The following is a 24,525-nucleotide window of genomic DNA, read 5'->3' on the forward strand; positions in this document are numbered from 1 at the left end:
AGAGGGGCAGAACTCCCTTGTATTTCTGGTAGGGAGGGAGTCGGCCACATATCCAACAATTTGTAGCGTTATTAGTCTGATGGGAATGATGTAACATACTAATGAATGTGTTGTTGCGCAGCGCAAGTCTGTAAGACAATTCGTGTGGAGGTAATTCGCTAAAGGAATGTTCGGCAGTAACATTGTAAGCAGATCGTGCACGCTGGAAAATAGGGTAGTAGATATGCAGTAATATACTGGCAGCAATAATCAGAAGACTTAGAAAAAACATAATCAATAATGTCACTATACAGTGACTACGAAGTGATTTACAATATGCACGTTTCTTGAGCTGTATCTGTCTATCTCTCTCTCTATCTCGGTCTAGGGGATACATGTCAGAAACTAATTTAACCGATTCACCTAGGGGAGGACTTAAACAATTAAACTGTCTGACTTGCTAGACCGTAATTTTAGTCTATATTCTTCGGAGGCGGTTTTCTCAACCAGGGGGAGTTTTGAATCAGTCTGTGGAGGAGGGCAGGGCTGAGAGTCCAAGTCCGAAGGGAGTCCGTGAAACTTCTTAACGTGGCTCGAGTGCAGCCACCCTTTTCTGCCCTCCACCTTAACGGCGGTCCTCGTCATCAGAAGAACCAATTTCGGGGTTTGCCAGCGGGGTTCCAGTGGACTTCTCCGGTCGAAGTTACGAACGAAGACAAAGTCGCCAGGGACCACTTCATGGGGCTTCACCTCGGTGTTGTCGGGAAAGGCTGCAGCTACCTGTGAACGACAAGATTGTAGTGCAGACATCAAGGAGGCAAGGTAATCTGTCAGCATAATACAGTCAACATCTGTGATTTTACGAGGTATAGGCGTCCCCCACATATTTGGTGACCTACCAAAGACCACCTCATACGGGGATAGCCCGGTTCGAGAATGTGCTACCATCCTCATATAGAAAAGGGCAACTGGCAAAGCTACTATCCAGTCAACGCCTTTCTCTCTGCATATTTTTGAAAGTCGGATTTTCAGAGTCTGATTATGACGCTCCACGAGACCTGCTGCCTCGGGATGCCGGACACAGTGGAATTTCTACTGATAACCTAACAGGAGTGTAACATGTTTCACAAGCTCGGATGAGAATGGCTGACCGTTATCTGAGTACACGATACGGGGCAAACCATACCATGGGAAGAATTCGCGTACCAACTGCTTGGCAGTGGTCGGAGCAGTGTAATCTGGGACTGGATATGCTTCTAACCATCGGGAAAGTGCACATACGACTACGAGGACATACTTGAAACCTCGACAACGTTCCATCTGGATATAATCCATCTGGAGGACTTCAAAAGGGTGATCGGGAGGCTGAAATCCACCTTGCTCTACAGGAATGCTTTTACCTGGATTGAACTGACAACAAATCATGCAAGTACGCACTTTTTGTTTGGCTGCTGCTCGTAAGTTTTTATTGAACCATATGTGTTGAATACTGTCTAGCATGGCTTTTTCTCCTAGGTGTGCTGGACTATGTATCGTGTTAATGATTACTTGAACCATAGAGTCGGGGAGAAACCATGTAGATTTTCCCTTCGTCATCCATCCCTGATCTGTTTGGATCCCTCCTAGTTCAGCCCATTTCTTGATTTCATCTGGTGTAGCATGTGTCTGTATGTCAATTACATCATGTGCTGGATCCCTGACTGTCATGCAATGTGTAGGTGTCGGAGCTATTGTCTTTGTCACGTTAGTTACATGAGTTCGATTCTGGGCAGTTTGCTTAGCTGTTCGGTCTGCCAGGTCGTTACCCTGGGAGATGGTATCGGTGACTTTTGTATGTGCCTTACACTTCATGATAGATATTGCAGTAGGTAGATGTATTGCGTCTAACAGAGCTTGAATGAGGGGACCGTGTTGAATGTTGGCACCGTGAGAAGTTAAGTAACCTCTCTCTCGCCAGAGGACTCCGAAGTCGTGAACGACTCCGAATGCATAACGTGAATCAGTGTATATGTTAACTTTTTTATTTTTGGCTTGAATACAGGCTTGTGTCAGAGCGATGAGCTCTGCTGCTTGAGCTGACAGGGTGTCGATACAATTGGTTTCAATAACTTCGGTGTCTGTCGTGACTGCGTAGGCTGCCACTAATTCACCTGTACCTGTTCTCATACATGAACCATCCACATAAAGTGTCAGGTCTGGATCTGGTAAAGGAACATCTGTCAAGTCTTGTCTGGGTTTCGTCGTAATAGTAATGACTTCAATACAATCATGTGTCAATGGATCTACACCACTTAATGGCAAAAGTGTGGCAGGATTTAATGTGCTACAGCGTCTGATTTCTATGTGTGGTTGAAACAATGTCAATTCATAACCTGTCAGTCTTGCTATGGTCAAGTGTTGGGTCTGTGTACGATTTAAAAGAACTTCCACGGAATGTGGAACTTGTACTGTCAATTGGTGTCCTAGTACTATGGAATCACTTTGTCTGATTGCTAAAGCTGTCGCTGCAACTGATTTCAAGCACGCAGGCAGAGCCTGGGCTACTGGGTCTAATGTGCTAGAAAAGTAAGCACACGGTTTGTGTGAACCTGCTTGTTCCTGAGTGAGTACTGACAAGGCAGTACCTTCACGTTCTGTGACAAAAAGTGTAAAAGGCTTACTATAACATGGTGTTGCTAAAACAGGTGCTTGACATAAGGCTTTCTTTAAGTCCTCAAAAGCTTGTGTATGTTCCTGAGTCCAAGGGAGGACAGTCGATGTCGCTGCCTCCTGAGTTGTCAACTGAATGAGTGGTTTTGCTAGAAATGCATATTGGGGAATCCATTGTCTGCAGTACGAAGTGAGGCCTATAAAAGCCCGCACCTCCTTTTGTGTCTTTGGTGGTGACATGTTTACAATTAGCTGGATGCGATCAGGAGTGAGCTGTCTCCCCACTTTGGACAGCAAGTGACCCAGGTACACAACTTGCTGAACACAGAATTGCAGCTTCGAAGGGGATACCTTGTGCCCCTTGTCAGCCAGAAAATTTAAAACCGTCAGTGATGCTTTTTCACATTCGGGTTCGCTTCGGGCGGTGATCAGCAGATCATCGACATACTGAAGTAGGGCGGTGTTAACAGGCATGTGGATACTGTCAAGTTGTCTTTTCAGTGCTTGGCTATAGATGCTGGGGCTTTCCGTGAATCCTTGAGGTGCGCGTGCAAATTTGAAACTTCGTCCATTTAAACAGAATCCGAACAAGTATTGGCTTTCCGGATCGATTGGGACGCTGAAGAAGGCGTTCTTGAGGTCAATTACAGTGAAGAACGCTGCTTCTGAATCAATAGCAGTCAGTAATGAAGAGATATCTGGAACCACGGGATATTGTGGTACAATGCATTTATTCAATTCGCGCAGATCAATAACTAATCGATACACTGGAGGTGCATTTGGATCAGTACGTTTAAGAACTGGAATGATAGGAGAATTACATACATTGGAGTCGGTTTCTACGACCACTCCTTGTGCAATGAGCTCGTCAATGATTTTCAGTAAAGCCACTACAGCATCTGGGGGTAACTTGTATTGTCTAATTCGGGGTAAAACCACTCCTGCTTTGAGTGTGACTCGATATGGTGTAATGTGCATACAACCTACATCAGTGGGGCCTTGCGCCCACAAATGTGCAGGGACATTCTGTAACCGTTGATCCATGTCTCTTAATACATAGTGACCTTTAAAATCTCGCAAGAATAATCGTACTCCTTCCGGAGAACAGCATATTATAGCTCCTAGAGCTTTCAGTGTCTTTATACCTAGCAAGTTTTCTGGGCATGATTTTGTAAGCAATAAATCTGTAGTCCGTGTCAAAGGACCGACTGCAAGAGCAAGAGGTTGTGATACTTCATTAATAATAGGCTTTCCTGAAAATCCAAGGGAAACATTCTGTGAGCCTGAGAGGGGTGCCCCTGGAACTTCGTCGTGACTTATCGTGGTTCTGCTTGCCCCTGTGTCAATTAGAAACTTTCTGTCTTTCCCTAATACTTGACTGTGTACATAAGGGCCCTCTTGATCCACGGGAACCTCAATAAGAGGCAAGCCAACCTCCCTCTCCAGGCTGTTTCATGTGTATCGCTGATAATCGAGGTAGTCATTTTGTGCATACTGGTACATCTGTTGTGTCGTGTTTTGTGTTGCGGTAATGGGCTGTTGTTGTGGTACTGCTACGGTCTGTTGTGAAGCTGGCATAGGCGGAATATAGTGTATATTCTGAGGTACTTGTTGTTGGGCCTGATCTTGTCTAGGTGGACGCGGTCTCTCCTTGGTTTTACCCGTGGAGATATTGTGTTTCAGAACTGCACAATCGTTTATATAATGACCTGGCTGTTTGCAATAGTTACATGTCCCTTTAACAGGAGCCGTTGAATTACTGGGCTGGGTTGCACCCTTTTTGTGACCGTCAGCAGGAACTGACTGGGCAACTAACATTTTCATTTTTGTGTCTTTCATACGTCTTTGTTCGTGTTCTTGTTCTTCTCTAATTCTATTCTGGTGGTACTGTAACATTTGTAACATTTGTGAAGGAGTATTAGCTTGCCAAGTACTCTCGACTTTCAGTACTCTGTTCTTAACCTGGGGCAGGGAATTCTCGACTAATTTCGTTACAAAAAGAAGTGGATATGATTCGCTACTTGCTTTCAGGCCGCTGTTAATACCAAAACATTTTTCAAAACGGGAATAAAAATCACTAGTGTCTTCATCGGGTTTCTGTTTGCAGGCTGAGATTGCACCCCAATCTTCCTTTTTCGTACTTAATAAACGTGGCAATACTTGTACTAACAATCCTGGTAACGCTTTAACTTTTTCTCCAAGCCCTAGGCCTGGAACTCGAGTATTTTCTTCGTTTTCTAATGCAGTCCAATCAATCTTTGCATTTCCCACCTCCCATTCTTTTTCTTTGAGTTTCTCGTAAATACCAGCAGGCAGTAATACTTTCAATATTTTCATAAGGTCTGGATAGGTGTAATCGCCCATGAGTAGCATATCTTTTATTTCACTGTGAAAACCTGCGGGATCTTTGTCATGGCTGGGTACTACTTTTTTCATTTCTAATAATTCTATTTTAGTTATGGGCGTGTACACGAACACGCGTCTAAGCGTACTATCTGCATTCTGAACTGGGTGCACTTCTCGTAACGGATTCTGTCTGTCTATGTAATACATTTTTCTTTCCATGGAGTGTGCTGAATCAGATTGTGGACACAAGAAGGCACTATATCTGTGCCGATGTTCTAGGATTACTTTAATTAGATCGGTACCTAGAACTCTCCATTTGTTCATGAGCAGTTCTGCTAATATGTCAGGCAGGGGACCTGGATCGGAATGTTGGCTTCTATACAATAGGAGTAGGTGTTGTATCATGTATGTACCAGCTAAACGCTGTTCGCTTGGTGTCATGTTCAAAAATGTGTGTGCTAACGCCTCATCACTATATTTCTCAGGATTGTCAGCCCATTGTACTGCTGACCTGGCTAATTCTTGTTCGTCCATAGAATCGAGTACATGGTACCCCATTCGTTCTCGAAGTCTGTTATCAGTGGCTTGGAATAAGTGTTCAGGAGTTCTCGGATTACACATGGCTTCCTGAAAAATTCTTTTACTTTCTGGACGTACTGGACGCATTGAATTATTATAGGGTCTTCCCTTACCTACATAAGCTATCATTTCTCTAACTGGTAACTGTGATTGTCCTGCTACTTCTTCTGGTTCGTCCTCCTCCCCTGAGGATTCAAGTTTGTCTGAATCTATTTCTGGTACTTGCTGTCTTCTTTCATGCATCTTCATTATTACATTCCTGATCCTTCGGTACATATTTTCTATACAAGCCTGTTTATCATGATTCCCATCTGCTATCTTCTGACCCCATCTATGAAGTGCTTTTATGTCGTCCGGGTTTGCACCCGGCCTATCCGCTTCTCTTATTAGACAGTTTATAAGAAACCGTAATATCTTGCCTTGAGTATCAACTTTCTGGTAGGCCAATGCCTCCTTAATACTTTCAGGCCCTGCCCCTGTTTGAACAAAATGATATATTTTATCTAGATGATCTACCATTCCAGGTAGTGTCAATAAAAAGTTTGTGACTCGTCGCAATCGTACTGATGCGAGCAACATTCTCTCGTCATTCTTTTTACCAGGTACTGGATCATATCTACAATCTGCAAGACGTTCTCTATATATGTCAAAATCGGCTGCTTGAGGTGTACATTGTTGTGCTAGGTCCCTATAAGTCCACCGATGTGTTGGAGGTGGGGTTTGGAAACCTATCGCCCCTCCTGACGCGCCTCCTGACGCGCCGGATCCGAAGGGATTGTTTGGGTGTAAGGCAGGAGGAATAGGTGCCGGAAGAGGTGGAAGAACGGCTGGAAGGGTTGGGACGGGAGGAGGAGTAGGTTGTCGCGGAGGTGGGGGCTGACTATCTCGAGGTCGAGCGCCGCCAGTAGGGGGTGTACGTGGCGGTGAGGTATTAACATATTCGGGGGCTACGTCGTCTAGATAAGAAGAAAGGAAAATGTCCTTTGCCGTTTTCTGATGCATTTTAGTCGGGAGCAATGGAGGTGGCAGATCTTTTGGTACTTCCGGGGTGGCCTTAGGTAAACCTTCGGTCAGAAGAGGATACATACCATTCATAAGGGTGTTTCGTTGTCTATCTACTTGTTCTATTTTTACTCGGATACCTTCCTCAACTAATACATTTTCTCGGGCCTTGTCTGAATCCTCTTTCCTTTTCTCTTCTTTTCTGTGTGCTTTTTCTGTACGCCTATGCGATTCTTTACGCCATAATTCAATGGCATCTTTCTGTGACTGTCTGGCTTTCTTTTTCCATAATGCTTCTTCTACTCTCATTATGCAATCTGCATCCCATGTCCCAGCAGCGGGCCATCTCTGATTCTCTGCTAGATCCTTGGTGTAGTCCACCCATAAATCAAGATATAAAACGGCGTCTAGGCCATGTTTATGGTACATAAAGTACCCTGGAGTGTCCCTAGGTGGAATGGGAACGGCTTCCTCGAGTATCCCTTTTCTAGTTTTTATCTGTCTTAATTTGGAGAATAACGGCATCTTAAAATCTGTCTACTTGATTCTTACTTGAATTTGAACACAATTAACACAATAATCACAATAATGAAGATCGAACAATCACTCATACCACGACATTTTGAGAACACATTATAACATTTTAAAACGAACAACAATGATTAGAATAAAACTAGCTAACTGCATGATACTGGATGTACTGCTAAACAGTACAGATACACCGCTAAACGGTGCAGACAGGATATACTGCTAAAACAGTACAGATACACTGCTAAACAGTGCAGACCAGGTCTGTGTACCCAAACCCGTCTTGACCGGCACAAACTAATGCGCACGTCTAGATGCGTCCCCAGCAACGGTACTCACCGGGAAGCACGGAAACGGAAGGCCTCGGAAACTCTGGACTGGACTGGACTGGATTCGGACTCGACTCGTGACGTGGATACTTCGGAACTTCGGAACCTGGTGGGCCTCCGTATACCTCGGATCTTGCTCTCTCAGCTAGGCTCTGGTCGGGATCCTCCGCACTCCTCACCGCCTCGTCTGGGTGTTGATCGCAGCCTCAGTCACCTCCGTTGGCCTGAGGGAGATACAGGAAATCTTGCGGGTACGCGTAGTTGTCCGTCCGGCTGTGGCAGGGGGCCAGGCCTGCAACGCACCTCCGGCGCGTAAGGTGGGGGAGGGGTCCCTGTTCGGGGGCCAATTATGTCGTAAAATTAAATTACCTATACTTAATTTATGCGGTAAAGTTCAATAAGAATAACTCAGAAAAATAAGAGGCAAAATCCGTGATAATTGAGGTTTTCAAAAGGGGTTTTATTCCTTAAAAAGGAATGGGTATTTGGTTCGAACCAAAGGTGGCATACCATTCCGTCACCACGTAGGTTCGGGAAGGGACTGACAGACAATATTTTATTGACAATCATTCATATATATAGTCAATGCATTACAGTAAAGGCAGATGCAGAAGGCGTAGCAGCTGAGAGGAGAGATAAGAATACACATACGTAATGAAAAAGACGTTACAATAGGCGTGCATGAAGGCGTGTACTAGAAACGTCATTAACATGATGTCACAAAATGGGTGGATCCGTAAGAGAATCCTGCAGTGTCAGCAGAAATACATGGCAGAGATGCGCGCGCAGGCAGCATGACGTGTGATTGACGTGTAACCGGAGGGTGAAGGGGACTTGACATTTAGCCCAACATGAGGAGACAGAAGTCTGGGATGTCAGATCAACCTAATCCCAAATCGTATCTAATATCCCGTGTTTAAGGAACTGTATTATCTGGAAGGAAAGGTCTCTCGGACAGAGGCTATTCTGTACTGACTGTGAGTGCGTGTATAAGCGTCTACGTGTCTGCATGAGATGCGAGGGGGCATGGGCCTACCATGTTAACAGGAGCTATGAATTACTTGCACGGAGACAGTGAGGCCGGGCCCTTTGTTCAGCAGCTGGAAGGATGTTTACTTGAACTACTAGACAGGAATGTATTTTTCGAGGAGCGGAGCAGATAATTCGAAGGCTGAATACAGTCTTGGCAGGCAACAGGCTGAGCCAAGCGCCGTCAGCCGCGCAGGGAGTAAGGCAGAGGTCACGGGTACAGATGCAGGCCCAGGCTGAGGCATTTAGAGTCAGAAGGCAGGAAAAGGCTCAATGGCAGAATTCAGGGCCTACTTCGCCAGGGCTGAAAAACGTGTAAAGTACACCACATAAAGACGTTGGCAAGGCATACTTAGGAACGGAATATTCGACCCATTCATGGTGGATCTGAAAGAGGACATGTTAACGTTGGACGCAAATGTATTTGCGTCTTCATAGCTGGAAGTGGAGGGAACATACATGTACTTGTAGCGCGTACACGGAGTCGTTGGGGTCTAAGATAGGGGACACAATTGATCATCAAATTTATATTTCCTCAACAGGACTCTACTAATGAGGTACTCTGTGCACGGAGATTCTGGGTATTCTCTATCTCTGCAGCCCAGTACATTTCTGACCATCCTGACTTTGATCCTCCACATGATGTGACCCCTGACTGAGAACATTTTTGGCGTGAGTATTTAGAAAAAAAAAAAACAAGCGTTAGGTCATTCAGAACTTGGCAGTTGGAATTGGTAAGAGTCGCTCTGCGGCTCTTGCTGTTGATTTTGATGCCTTGGATTGGTAAGGTTGTTTAGTAACGCTTACTGTGGCTTTGGATTTTGGAATTTGTGTTGGCCAACTTTGGATTTGTATGGGTTAGATATGCAAATTGCAATTTTTGTAGGCAGGTAATGAGGAGATTTTATTCTGTCTGAATTTGTTGAACGGTGCAACGTACGAAGAGTACTTTAAGCACTACTTTGGGTATAATATTTGCATATTCTGCAATATTTTTCGCATGCCTGTTTTAAGAACACATCGAAGAATGTGTTGCTTTTTGGAGATACCAGAGTGAGATGTGAATTAAATTTGCCGGCTCCCCTGAGGGAATATCTAAATATGTTTAGGTATAAAAACATATTTCTTCCTTGGTGATTCTGTCTCCCCATGGAATTAAAATATGGACATAATACAAACAAGGATCCTTTTTCTGCGCACATTTATAAATGGAGATAAACAGAGCGATTTTTTGGTGTTCTGCCAGGCAAAGCTAGTAAATTGAGTGTATTTTGGCTTCTTGGAAATAAAAAAGTTTGTTGGACTGTTTTTGCAGTCTTTTGGAACACTATTGAGAAGCGCTTCTTGTAAATATGACATACAACTAGTATTTGCAAATGGTTTGGTTGAAGTACAATCTGTGGGCTGTCCTAGGTTTCTGTCCTAAGTGTTGATCTGTGCATTAAATGTGTGTTTAAATGTCTATGTGGTTTGTGGTTTCAAATTAGTGATACTTCTATAAGCAAATAGCGATTGCGCTTTTTATGAAATAATGGCTATTAAGCGCGCTGTATTCTGTGTCCTGAGTGTTTGACCCATTCTGTATAAGTCTGTTATGCAAAATGTCATTTAATTAATATTAAATAAAAATTAAATAAACATCCATAAATGAACCATATGATATGCTAAAATAGCTATATGTTACTATTTAATTTATAGAATAAGCAATTATGCACATGTACAAACTGCCAATGCTTAAAAGATAAAATTAGAATTCACATTCAATAGGAATAAAAAGGCCTCAAAAACGAAATTGTGTGTTTTGTAATAAATAAACAATTAAAAAGCATTTTTCTTAGATACATTGTATTAGATATCATCCGGCAAACACTTCCTCTGAAGTAAATTTTTGCTGAGCTAAAATGCATATTATAGAACACGCATTGAAAGGCCTCAGTTTTAAATAGACAGTCACCGTGCTTCCATTTCAAACACTAAAAAAAGCTTAGAGGCACCTGTTGTTTTGATTGTAGGCCACGGAGAGACAGGAATGTTGCCTCAGCCAGGACTTTGTCAGTTAAACACGGGTAAAATCCTGCATTTCAGAATGTTGTTTTAAAAAGTTACAAAAATCAGGTTCATTATTTTAGATACCAGGAAAAAACATTTAAGGGTAGGGATTTCCTTTCTTAAAGTCTTTTACATAAGCACATTCTTGGTTCTGCTGCTAAATAATGACTGTCCTTTTTAAAAAAGTGGCGCAAAAATTTGTTGAGTTTAAAGTTAGGCTTCTGTGCTTAGGCTTGTGAATGAATGCCCCTAAATATGATAGGCAAGGGATGCAGCTTGCTTTTCCTATGTGCAATTAGCAAAATGATTGGTTTTATTAAAAATATATATATATATATATTAATTATGGAAAATTATTAAAAAAATAAGTGCTTTTAAATTAGTTTTTTTATATTTATAAAGCTTAATACTCATACTGTGACCTTCTTTCATTAAAATTAAATGTAAGTTGTGTTGTACCGCATAATTAGGACATTTGCATATGAATTGTCACTCTGCGCAGGCGTAATAAACTCATTTTTTTAAAGGGTAATTATACTATATTTCTAATTTTTCATTTCTGGGTTATCTAATGAACATTCTGATAATGAATATTATGCAAAAAATTTATAGGATATGAAATTTTTTGTGCCCCAAATATCAAAGTCGAAATTGGGTAAAATGCACTATTTAAACAGCATTTTTTCCTTTAGAGTAGCTTTTACAGTGCCTTAGGCTTCAGTAAATGCATACATTTAGGTATAAAAACAAATAGCTGACCTTAATATTGCTGCAAAAGTATACTGCACACTGTTTATAATTGAAAATATGTATAAAAAAAACAGCGGAAGTTATTGAACTGACGAGCAGGGGAATGGTTCAGTTTTCTGCTTTAACTGTGACTTTGAATTAGGGAAATCTGCATTCGCACACAGAATAGGACAGCTGGGAAGAGTTAAATGTCAGCTCTATATTTAGAACATAGCATGACTCCCAGAGCAAGGTCTGCGTTGCCATTTTGACCTCTGACATTTTTTGAAAGAGGACAGGGGAAAAGGAGATGTTTTACCTTTTTTGGGGGGCAAAAAACAAGCACTTTATGCACCCATGTGATAGAAAATTATATAATGGTATATGTGAACTTTGATTACCAGATAAGCTTTGCCATATTTATACAGCACTAATGCTTAAAAGCTGAGGCAATGAAATTTAGTTTGACTCACGTTTTTTTTAGCTCTCTCAAAAGTGCTATGTACCTCCTATAACTTTGTTTCTGGCCAGTTGCTACAAATAGGGGTATATAGTGTTTACAGAAGTGAAACCTGTTTCAGGTTTTCGTACTGTCAAAATGGGGGAAGGAGGCTAGCTCCTCTACAAATTAAGGCTAGGTAATATGTACGTTGCTCTCTCCTTTTCTCAATTCTTTTTTTTGCCCGTCTAAATTGTCTGTGAAATAGCAATGAGACATTTAATTGGCTATTCAGTAATACTGTTTTAAACATTGTTAGCATTAATACAATGAATAAATATATAGGTTTTATTAGTGCCCATCCTGTTTGATAAAATTATGACAGCATCAGTAGTCTAGATTGTTGTCCCTTATTTTGATCTTTAAGGGGAATTAGATGTGGGTAGTTTTGTTCTACAAGTCAGGTGATAACACCATTATTGTAGTTTTGCAAGGGCATTCCTAGTTTTTTTTATTAGCTAGTCTGTGTAAATAAACTGACAGTCCTTATAAGAGCTGATGTTGCATAGTTTGGATCATGAAAAGTAGCATGCAGGGAAGATGCCCATGTGATCCTTAACAAAAACAATGTTTTGAAGAAAATGTTGTTTCATAGATAAGAAACCCTGTTAAATTAGCAGTTTTAAATTTTCCTGTTGCTCCTATAACATGAGAGCATGGTCCTAATCGTACAATGTAGATATGGAGGTGCTTTTATTAAAAAGATTCATTTTAGAAGTGTCTGCAGTCCTGTACAAGTAATGTAAAGTTTATGAGCAAAAGTGTAGATCATTTCTTTTTTTAAGGGTTTTCAGCAGATAGACTTCCCATGTAGCTATCTACCCTTAAATGGCAGAGGATAATGCTCTCACATTGAAGTTAGTGAAAATAATGAAGAGTACCCAATTGAAGAAACTAGAAGTACTGCCTTTTCCTTTGAGAGTGACAGTGCATTCTAGACTAGAGTTGTCCCATGGCTTTCTGGCCACTCCTTTGAAGATTGCAGGCCATCCGCCTGCAGTCCCATTGTTAAATATAATGAACTGTTTTTGTACTATATTGAAGGAAACGAACAGCTGTGTCAGGTTCTTATATTACCAGGTTCTGCAAGATCTTCCAGAATAAAAGGAAGAGTCATAATAACCTGCAGAACGATGATGAAGATGAGTCCTAACTCCCATCAGTGACAGCTACAGATGAAGGGCATACGTCTTGGACCTTCAGTCCCAGCACACAGAACGTAGCAGGGCTAAGCCGCGATTGCCAGCGCACCATCAATGGCATCTCCAAAGCATCGTGTTTGCTCCATCAGACAGCGTTGGACATCAGAGAAGAAGGAGGAGGAGCTGGTTCCCTGTTTGCCACAGAACCAGAGTTTCAGTGCAAAAGAGCGAAAGAGAAGGATCCCTGTTGTTGATAGCAGGGCTGGTGTGAGGCTTTAGATTTATTTATTTATTTATTTATTTGCTTGTATAGCGCAGGACTCGGCACCCGTGGGGGTATATCTGCGCTTGGTTCGCCATGTGCGTCTAAAACAAAGTTTTAGAGGTGTGGTAAAGGTTTATGCTGTCAGAAACAGATGTGTTTTTAATGTCTTCCTGAAGATAAGATGATCCGAGTTTTGTCTCAGATTGAGGGGAAGTTTGTTCCAGAGGGTAGGGACTATGTACGAAAGTGCTCGGCCATCTTGCCTTGCTCTTCTGATAGATGGAATTTTTAACAGAGATTGATTGCTAGAGCGCAGAGAGTGCTCAGGTTTGTATAGCTTATATTTTTCAGTCAGGTATTGGGGCCCTGAGCCAGCTTTTGTGTATAGTGCAACAAATCTTGAACTTTATCCGCTGACGAATAGGCAGCCAGTGAAGTTTCTCCAGAAGAGGACGGGAGGGTGTTCTGGGCGGGACATTTAGGACCAGTCTTGCTAAGGTCTTTTTAGCCACTTGTAGTCTGCTAAGCACGTCTTCATTAGCAGATATAAAAAGGCTGTTACAGTAATCCAGCCTGCTGACTACAAGGGCATGGACAAGGGTCTTTCTGTGGACGTCCGACAGGAATGGAAACACATGTCTCAGAAGACCGATTATCCGAAAGCAAGAACCAGTCACCAGGTTTGCATGTTCTTTTAGTAGCAATCCCTGGTCCATTCGTACGCCCAAGTTCTTCCCTGTCTATGTGGGAATAGGGACTGGTCCCAAATCCAGAGGCCACCAGTCCGGTGACCATAGGAGGGGGGCTTCTCCAAAAAGTATGATCTCGGTCTTGCCTACTTTGCCCCTGTAGGCAGTTGGAGGCCATCCAGCTGGATACCGCTCTCATACCCTCAGCAAAAGAATGTTTAGTTGCTGGAGTGAGGGTCTAGAATGGAAACAGGAGCTGAGTGTCATCGGCATTCGACACTGGCGTAAATCCATATACTCTCACACTGTCGGCAAGGGGGGCCACATACACATTAAATAATGTGGGGCTTAGACATGAGCCCTGTGGAACCCCCTTAGTGAGCTCTCTAGATGTAGAACGATAAGAGCCCAAACTGACGCTTTGTGAGCGGCCAGAGAGAAAACTCTCAAGCCAGGACAGCGCCAATCCTCCTATCCCCACCTTATGCAGACGACCCAGTAGAATATCATGGGACACCGTGTCAAAGCCTGCGGACAGGTCTAACAGCACCAGAATCATAGAGCTCCCTCTGTCCTGTGCAACCTAATGTTATCTGTCACAGAGAGGAGCGCTGATTCGGTGCTGTAGTTGGGTCTGAACCCAGATTGGGTGTAATCAAGGCCTCCCGATGCCTCGATGAATTTAGACAAGTGGGTGTTCACATGTTTCTCGGTCAGTTTACTCAAATACGGAAGAGGTTAGATAGGTCTGTCCATGGCATGGCCGAGTATTTACGAATGGGATTTACTATCGCTCTTTTCCATTCTTGGGGTCCCCGTCCTTCCTTAAGAGAGAGGTTCACGATTGTTTGAATTATAGGCAAAGTAGGTTGCCTAAAGAGGCAGCCATTTTGGCCGGAAGAAGATCCAGAGGGGACCCTGTTTTTATGTGGTACATTAGGGAATTGATATCCCCCTGACTGGCCTCTGGAAAAGCAGTCAATGTACCATTGTTGCAAGCAAGGGGGCTTAGGGGAGGGCTAGCAGCACTACCCTTTACATTAATAGCTTTAGTAATTTTTCCGTAAATAGCCTCTATTTTATTTTCAAAGAATAGGGAGATGTCATTACACAGGGATTGGGAGAAATCATCAGGGCTTTCACAAGCAATTGGTTTCACAAAAGTCTGCAGGATCCTGTATAGTTCCTTGGAAGAATTGCCTGCCTCAGTCAGCTGTGAAGCGAGACAGTTTCTCCTGGCCAGCCTAATGCTTTTATGATAAGAGGACAAGGCAGCATGATATTCTTTCCTACTTTCCTCGGTGTGGTTTTTCCTCCAGGTTTTTTCCAGTTTCCTGCATCCCTGTTTTTCCAGTCTAAGTTGTTTGGTATACCAAACTTCCTTCTTGGATGCGGGGTACTGTTTAAGGAGTTTCATGGGGGCCAGCAGATCAACCGCCTCCAAGAGGGCAGTGTTAAACTTGGATAGGGCGGACTCCGCATTATCTGTAGTTAGAATGGAGGGTTCTCTCCATACTTTCTGTGGGTCATCCAATGTCACCTTGTGCCATTGTCTGCGCCACAGGGAGGGAAGGGAGGGCCGTTTAGCAGGTCTATCCAGGCCAAGGAGGGAGAATTCAATATTAAAATGGCTTGACCAACTTATTTGGGTCGAAAAACGACACCGTATCTTGGGAAAATTAGAAAAGATTAAGTCCAGGGTGTGGCCTCCTATATGTGTGAGGCCACTATTCTGTAACTCCAGCCCTATCGAAGAGAGGTCGGAAAGCAGGGACACCGTCTCGGGATGATTTGGGGTGTCTACATGAAAGTAAAAATCTCCTAAGAGAAGGAAGTTTTCCTTACCTTTAAAATGTTTATTTATTTAGTGTATTTTGATATCGCGCACAGATACCCCAACGGGGTGTCCCGGCGCTCCTGTGTGATCACATGCTGGCTGTGATGTTATTAAGTAGAGAAATGATCAAGAAAACAGGTGAGTTTTTAGGGCTCTCTGGAAAGGTTGTTCGTCCTGAATCAACCGAATGGCATTTGGTAGCTTGTTCCAGAGGGCCGAGGTCAACACTTGGAAAGTTTTCCCGCCTGAGTGAGTTTTCCTAAATCTAGGAACCGTGAGGAGATTTTTTGAGGAGGAACGAAGAGTCCTAATGTTGTTATAAGGAATCAAATAGGTGGAAAGATAAGCAGAGCCCTTGCCTCTCAATGCACGGTGAGCCAGTACCAGAGCCTTGAATTCTGCCCTTTTATGTATCGGCAGCCAATGAAGTCTACGACGGTGGGGCGAAATGTGCTCACGCAAGGGGATACCACCAACCAGTCAGACTGCAGTATTCTGGACTGTCTGGAGGCGATGACAGAGCCCCACAGACAGGACAGTGTACAGGCCGTTGGCGTAGTCCAGATGCGAAGTATTCAACGCCTGGACAGCAGTCTTCCTGGTGTTGCTGGGCAAGAAGTGGATAAACTTTTTTACCATTCTGATCTTGGCGAAGCATGCAGCGGAGACTGTGTGGACTAGATGGTGGAGTGTGAGGTTGGAGTCCCATCTAACCCCTAGGTTTTTCACAGAGTCTTTGGGCAGAGGGGGAGCACTCAAATCAAGAGGCCACCAGATGTTGGAGTCAAGGGGAGACGGCTGGTGGAAGAAGAGTACCTCAGTTTTTCCTGCATTTAGCCTTAAAAAATTGTTGTCCATCCAATGTGGGGCCAGTAGGTCAGTTAGGGATAAAGTGAAGCCTATATTTGACCCCGGCGGACGATAGACTAGTGCTCCCTTCCAATGGTCTTTGGAGTCTGCGTTAATCCTGAAGATTATGACTTCCATTAAGGGGCTACTTCTTTCTTCTAGTATGGACACCTTCAGTCCTTTCTTATAGACTATGGCAATGCCCCCTCCAATTTTATTTGGATGGTCAAGCCTTAGGATTTTATATCCTGCAGGGACCCCTAAGGTGATAGTTGGGATGGTGTGTGGTTTTAACCAAGTTTCGGTTAAGAAACATATATCAGGTTTGACTTTGTTAATGAGATCCCAGAGTTCAAAATGGTGCTTTGGTAGAGAACGGATGTTAAGGAGAAAACATTTCAGGCCCTTTGGTACTAGGGTCCCCCCCATATTGTATCCACTTGATATAACGGTATGGGAGGCCTGGAATCTACAATGAATACATGATAAAGGGCCTTCTGGACATGGCTAGGAGTCGCGGGCATAACCTACTAGTGGCTTTGGGTGTAAACTTTTTAAAGTCTGGGCTGAGTACCTGATGAGGCAGTCCCTCATCGTGTCCATGTTAAATCGGGCAGAGTCCATAGCCCCTAGCCCCGTCCGGTCACGGACAGGCGAAGACGGGCTAATCTTTGGCTGCTCTTCCGCGTGTCTTCGGCTCCCCTGTGCGCGATCGCTGCGCGCTCAGGAGGGGGCGAGGACTAAATAGCCCAGAAAAAGCAAGCACTAGAGCGCTAACCGCTCTAGCGACCAACAGGAAGTGCCTGGCTCTCCCTGACCCGCCCTCCGCACAACGGTACTAGCTACCTCGTCGGACCGGGGCGGCCAGGAGTGGAAATCGAGCCCATGCTTCCCCAAACTTCCCAAAGGTATCGTCCTCCCCCTATTAAATCAGGTGAAAGGAAAAAAAGGAAGCACAAGGTATTTACAGTCACAGAAGGGCTTGTAGTTCTAAAATTTTACAATTCCATGATTCAGTTCAATTCTTAAATCAATTTTAAAATCGTCAGCAGTAAATTAAAAGAAACTTTGTAGATTCTGAGCACAGCGTTTAAACACAGCGCAAAGCGCGATTCAGGCACCTCTGGCGAGCAAGCAGCTCAGGAGGACTCTGCCACAGTCACCCTACCGCAGCTCGCAGATGGAAAGGCTCAGCCTAAATAGCCCAGAAAAAGCAAGCACTAGCGTGCTAACTGCTCCAGCGACCAACAGGAAGTGCCTGGCTCTCCCTGACCCGCCCTCCCTACAACGGTACTAGCTACCTCGTCGGACCGGGGAGGGCATAAGTGGAAATGGAGCCCAGGCTTCCCCAACTTCCCAAAGGTATCGTCCTCCCCCTATTAAATCAGGTGAAAGGAAAAAAAGGAAGCGCAAGGTATTTACTAGCACAGAAGGGCTTGTAGTTCTAAAATTTTACAATTCCATGATTCGGTTCAATTCTTAAATCAATTTTAAAATCATCAGCAGTCAGCAGTAAATTAAAAGAAGCTTTGTAGATTCTGAGCACTGCTTTTAAACACAGCGCAAAGCGCGATTTAGGCACCTCTGGCGAGCAAGCGGCTCGGTACGACTCTGCCACTGTCACCCTACCACCTACCTGTCATGTGCTGGTAACCTCTGACAGCAAGCGGTCCCTTGAGCCCCTTGATCTGAGTTTTGACCACCCCCCCTTTTCTTTCTCCAACAGAAGGGCAGTGCACCGGAGCATCCAAGATTGGCAAAAGGCACTACATTGTAGTACCCATGTTGAAAGAAAAAATGAAATGAAAGAGCAGCCCGAGCATATTCTGACACTGAATAACGAGTGTTGGAGCCTGAGAATGTAGCTGAACATGAAATTTTATAGCTTTTTCTGTTTAAACAGTGCCCCGGTCTGCACTAGATGATCTGTGCCCACGACAAACGAAGAGCACAATATATGTAGTGCCTGCCGTAGAGGAGAGACACTGGTGCACTGCATTGAGACATTGAGACTTTCGAGTGAGCTGTGAGTGTTTGCCAGGAGGGCACTTCAACAGATACGGAGAAGCACTATTTTCATGGAAGGCCTGAATCAAGAGGCCCAACGCGGAAGAAGACAACAGAAGCAGATTTGATGGACGATAGAAGCCTACCAAAGAGGCTTAGAACGGACTTTGGCATAGTAGCACAAGTGTCTCCAGTGCAACTGTATAATATGGGTGTTGGATATGTTTCCATTTGACTGAATTGCCATGGAAGAGGAATAGCCTCTAGTGGCTCTGCCCCTAGCATCCAAAATGTTCCACCAGAAGTGAATTTGTGTGACTGTTCTTACTGTTCGGCTGGCATCGTTTTAAAGTAGTGTTCTGTCTGTACTCTGATAAAGGGTATTGCCATTTCACTTGAGAGCATTGATAAGGATCGCCACTGTCTCACCTGAGTATATAATAGTCACTGAAATGCATCGGAGCCCTGAAAATGTTTACTAGATGAATTTAGGATTTGCTTTTGCTTAGGACTAGAAAAATGATAATTCTGTTTGTGATAGTGGTCATTACTCTCTCCTCCTATCTGTATGTTAATTATGACCCGATGCTTTGTTCTCTTTGTATTCCTGTTCATAGCTAACACATGCCCTTAATGAAATGTTTAGAACGGAAAATGCCCACCTAGCAATGAATTAGGAAATTGATAAAATTATGAAAATTAATGTGTAAATATTTTCTATGTTCCTACTGGATCATAGGAATGTCTTCAGCTAATGCTAAAACGGTTGTCTGTCATAAATTGACAGCAATGGGTTAGCATTTAGCTGAAGCCATCCTGTATTTAGAAGTTATCTTATCCGTTTTGTGAAAGCCATTTTGTATTTCTGGTAGCCATTTTGTTTTCCACGTGCTTGCCATGTGATCTGTCCTACCTTTCTGTTAACTGCTCTTGTAATCTGCCTAGAGACAAACTATATTCAGCATCTTCCACCTTCGCACATGCCCAGAAGGGCCTAGCCAGTAGAATGCACCTGCTTCTCTAGTATAACTGTCAGGCTATTTTTGCTGCTGTATGGAGAAGTAACTATCCTCCCACTTTGTTGAGCAACTAGATCTTGTATGCCCAACTTAGTCATTTTGCATGCTTACATTAGCCAGGAGTGCCCCTCGCATTTATGCTTACTATGTAACCCCAAAGCATATATAAAGCCCCAGTTTTCTGTACTCCTCAGACTGCCTCATTCAGTTGCTAAGGCTTCTATGTGACATAGTCTCACTCATTTGAGGTTAATACAAATGCTCTTTTATATTTCAGCTTCTGTGCCAATTTCTTCTTTGTTGGTTTAAAAGGACTAAGTATCAGTGAGACCCCTGAGAAGGATTTTTGATTTCGTCACTTGCTGTTAAAAGAAATGTGGTTTCGGAGGTTGCAAAGCAAATAAAGGGTACTGGGCACTATTTTTTTAAAGTGTGTCCGTATGCTCTGTTGCCCTGGGATCTGTGAATCAGAGGACGGTCAATTTGGGGGGACCACTGATTCCACTTTCTAGCATTTAACTGTTACGGAAGTGTGGCAGGGATGTCCAAGGTTAACTCAGCAAGGTGCAGTGAACTTGAAACTTAGTACTGAGCAATTCACAAAATAGCATAAATAAAACCTTTTGCACATATTTGCGTTTGTGACAATGATGGATTTGTTTCTATGAAACAACTTTCGGTACACATTTCGCTACCCGCTACAATATCATGATGCCCCGAACACCTAGTACAAGGCCTTTGCACACACTGCACAATGTTGTTCTATCTTCATCCATGGTGCAAAAGGGCTATCTGCAAACCAAGAACAATGCTAATTTGTATATACATTGCAAGGATGCTTTATATTATAAATAAATAAGTATTACTAGGGGTTAGCCAGAGGAGACTATTCTGCTGAGATCGAGAGGTCCCTGCATGCTGATGCTTCACCAAGCAGTGGCCTTACATTTCCGTGAGGGGTGTCCAATTCATGACCAAGATGGGGTACTGCATTCTACCCCACCAGGTAACGTGGTTGGATCATCCCCTGGGGGATTCTTGGCTCTACACACACACACACACTCTATACACACCTAGGATACGGTTTGAATAACAGAAGTACGCCTAATTCCTATATTGTTTTATATGTCTGCATATATACACTGCTCTTAGCACCATAGTGTAACTTTACCTGCTATTTACTATTTTGGTGCTTGTAATCACTTTCATATGCTTCTGTCTATTGATCATCACCGCACATGTATTCTATACAAGAATAAAGTTGGTTCAATAAATATATTGAAGAACGTCCCATTGTGTATTCTCTGTATATTTCTCTGAGAACAAGAGTGCATAAGTGACTAAGCGAAAGTGTTCTAGATCTGTTACTGAGGGGTCAGGGTTATCATGTTTAGTGATTGCCGAAATCAATTTGCTCCCTGTTTAGATTAGGGAGGCTTGTGGTGGCACTGTGCGCTAGCGGGTCTCTATGCCAAGATATCCTGCGAGGGTGCATGGAATCAGTCTAGGCACCTAACCCAAAGTTTATGATGTCCACAAACCTACAGATACTACTAGTGAGAACTACAAGACATTGTTTCTCTCTGTTCTGAGAAGCTTCAGTGAATGTGTGCTAGATGAGTAAATGTAAGAAGTCATTACATAAGGTGAGAGTGATTAGCAATAATAACATTTTCCATACATGGCATTAAGTAACTGTAAGTGTTAGATAATTATTTTAATGCAAGTTCTCTGTAACTCTCAATATATTACTTGCTTACGATATCTAAATGGACTTTACCTGATTCTTCTATTGCTTGAGACATCTGGGAACATGCTGAAACCACAGAAAAAAATGGAGACTGTATTCCTTAATTTTACTGCTTTTCTTATTGCATGGTTTGATACAAATGCAGGTTCTATCTAGGAGCATATGTTGTAAACCAGGAGCTATGGGGAGTGATGAGGGGAGAGTGGACAGACGGCAACAAGGGAAAATTACATTTTAAAAAAAGAATACCACTTACCTTGCACTTGCTGCACTGCCAAGTAGGCGATGCAGCAAGCGCAAGGTAAGTGGCTTTCTTTTTATTCAATTTAATTTTACCTTGTCTTCTGTAGTAAACATTAACACACCATTTCCAATATATCAGATAAAAGTAATTCAGACACTGGCAAGATGCACACAATAGTTATTTCCAGTGCTTAATTTGAGCTGCGGTTTCCGATGCTCTGCACTGGCACTTAATTGTTAACACCAGCGCTTTCGACAGCCTGCCACAAGGTGGCGATGTCTGGCTAATTTAGAGATGACCACAACAACAGTTCATTATTAGTTCAATATACATTAAAATTGACCACTACCTGCCGTCCAATTGTTTCTTATACCTTTCGGGCATAAAATATTCCGAATTGTCAAACTTGTAAGAGTGTGGTGGTTGGTAGTTGTGTTGTTACTATCATTGGCAGCATGGCAGGGGCACAGTGTGGTTCAAGCTGCAGAGGCCTCTTGACAAGAGCCCTGTCAGTTATTATTTTACAAATTAAGCACTGCTTCTTTCCCTACAGCCGCCAGTGCCCCCCCCCTATCCACCCCCAGTATGACAACTGTTTGCCACTCCCCTAATTCTTTCAGAACTCGTTGTTGTGGCGCTTCCTCTCTATATTCACTCCTGAGTGCCCCCATGCATTCAGCGACACAGGGCTTTCCCCATGTGTCCTTCCTTAGTGGATGTACTCACCAAACCCCAGCAGCAGAAGGGAGACATGCCACCCGAGCATGCTGACACCTGGAATGAGAGATCACATTCTAGTTTAAATAGAATATATTACAAGTCAAATCACATGCCATGAGAACGAGGGAGAACAAAGACAAAAGAAAAAGTGAGAGAGGAGAGATTTCGAAGTCAAATTAGGAAAGAGAGTGGGGAGAGTTGGAAGGCGGAGAACGGATGCATCGGTTTAAGAGCAGAGAAAGGAGGGAGGTGGATTCATGAGATGGTTCAGTCTGACTCAAATAACAGGAATAAAAATGATGAAAATAGAAAGAAAGGGGAAATTGTCGTGCTTGAAGCCTATGATGAGAAGCTAAAAATAAGCAGACTAGTGAGACTTATCAGATTACACACATTCATCAAGTGACCACTTGGAAGATTGGATAATTTGTGCTTGCGTTTCACATGCACAAGGCGTTAAATAAACAGATGTTCAAAGTCTGACCAGTAGTTGTCTTACATTGTACAATCGCACAGTAATTCGACCCACTATTAGCCCCTCTATCGTGCCGCTGTAATAACTGTACACAGGGCTGTCGTTTGGTGCTACTGTTTAATCCTCTTGTGAGGCAGGTTTTTGCCTGGGTGCGAAACTCCCTCCAAATCATTACCGACACTGTTTCCATTCCTGTATCTTTGAATGATAGCACAATGTTGTAGAGGCTCGCACTGCTGTATCCCATGGTGTGCATGTTTCAGTTGCTAGAAAGAGGCTAGCACTGCTGCACCCTATGGTGCTCATGCTTTCGTTGCTGGAGAGCGGCGGGCACTTTTCCACCCCATGGTGCTCATGTTTCGGTCACTAGAGATAGGCTTGCACAGCTGCACCTCATGGTGCTCATGTTTCTCATGTTTCGGTCGCTAGAGAGAGGCTTGCACTGCTGCACCTAATGGTGCTCATGTTTCGGTCGCTAGAGAGAGGCTTGCACTGCTGCAACTCATGGTGCGCATGTTTCGGTCGCTAGAGATAGGCTTGCACTGCTGCACCTCATGGTGCTCATGCTTCGGTCGCTAGAGAGAGGCTTGCACTGCTGCACGACAGGTTGTGCATGTTGTGGTCACTAGAGAGAGGCTTGCACTGCTGCACCTCATAGTCCCCATGTTTCGGTCGCTAGAGATAGGCTTGTACTGCTGCACCTCAGGTTGTGCATGTTGCAGTCACTAGAGAGAGGCTTGTCCTGCTGCACCTCATAGTGTGCACGTTTGGGTCTCTAGAGAGAGACTCGCACTGCTGCACCTCATGGCGCGCATGTTTCAGTCGCTAGAGAGAGGTTTGCACTGCTGCACCTCATGGTGCGCATGTTTCGGTCGCTAGAGAGAGACTAGCACTTCTACACCCCATGTTGCACATGTTTGGGTCGCTAGAGAGAGACTTGCACTGCTGTACCTCATAGTGCACATGTTTTGGTTGCTAGAGACTGGCTTGCACTTCTACACCCCATGATGCGCATGTTTAGGTTCCTAGAGAGAGGCTTGCACTGCTGCACCTCAGGTTGTGCATGTTGCGGTCAATAGAGAGAGGCTTGCACTGCTGCACCTCAGGGTGTGCATGTTGCGGTCACTAGAGAGAGGCTTTCACTGCTGCACCTCATGGTGTGCATGTTTCAGTCGCTTGAGAGAGGTTAGCTCTGCTGCACATCATGGTGTGCATGTTTTGGTCGCTAGAGAGAGGTTTGCACTTCTACAGCCCATGGTGCTAAAGTTTCGGTCGCTAGAGTGAGGCTTGCACTTCTACACCCCATGGTGCACATGTTTTGGTCGCTAGAGAGATGCTTGCACTGCTGAACCTCATGGTGCGCATGTTTGGGTTGCTAGAGAGAGGCTGGCACTCATGGTGATCATGTTTTGGGTGCTAGAGGGATGCTTGTACTTCTACACCCTATGGTGCGCATGTTGCAGTCACTAGAGAGAGGCTTGCACTGCTGCACCTCATGGTGAGCATGTTTCAGTCGCTAGAGAGAGGTTAGCACTGCTGCACATCATGTGTTGCTCCTGGGCACATCTGCCAAAAACATCAAGAGGTTACAGGTCCTGCAAAATTCAGCAGCACGCCTGGTGTTGAGACTCCCCCGTAGAGCCCCCTCCGGTCCCTCTCTGGCCTCCCTCCACTGGCTACCTATTAGCAAGAGGATTGCATTCAAAGCTCTCCTATGGTGCCATAGGATCATTCACCAAAAAGCGCCGGCCTATCTGTCGGATCTGGCATCCTTGTATGAACCTAACAGATCCTTGAGATCCAAAGGAAT

The 24,525-nt window shown here is 43.8% G+C and overlaps 1 protein-coding gene across 1 annotated transcript in view; it reads right to left on the reverse strand.

Moving 5' to 3' along the window:
• Nucleotides 1-21,345, reverse strand: part of LOC147701284 (alpha-tectorin-like) — a 550,081-nt gene extending 528,736 nt beyond the window's left edge. Inside the window, exon 1 of the mRNA XM_086930016.1 lies at nt 21,307-21,345. Coding sequence (XP_086786142.1) covers nt 21,307-21,331 — 25 coding nt within the window. The 5' untranslated portion in view covers nt 21,332-21,345. The remainder of the gene's footprint in view (nt 1-21,306) is intronic.
• Nucleotides 21,346-24,525: the final 3,180 nt, after the last annotated feature.

The sequence above is a fragment of the Lissotriton vulgaris genome, chromosome 7, assembly GCF_964263255.1.
Source record: "Lissotriton vulgaris chromosome 7, aLisVul1.2, whole genome shotgun sequence".
NCBI lineage: Eukaryota > Metazoa > Chordata > Amphibia > Caudata > Salamandridae > Lissotriton > Lissotriton vulgaris.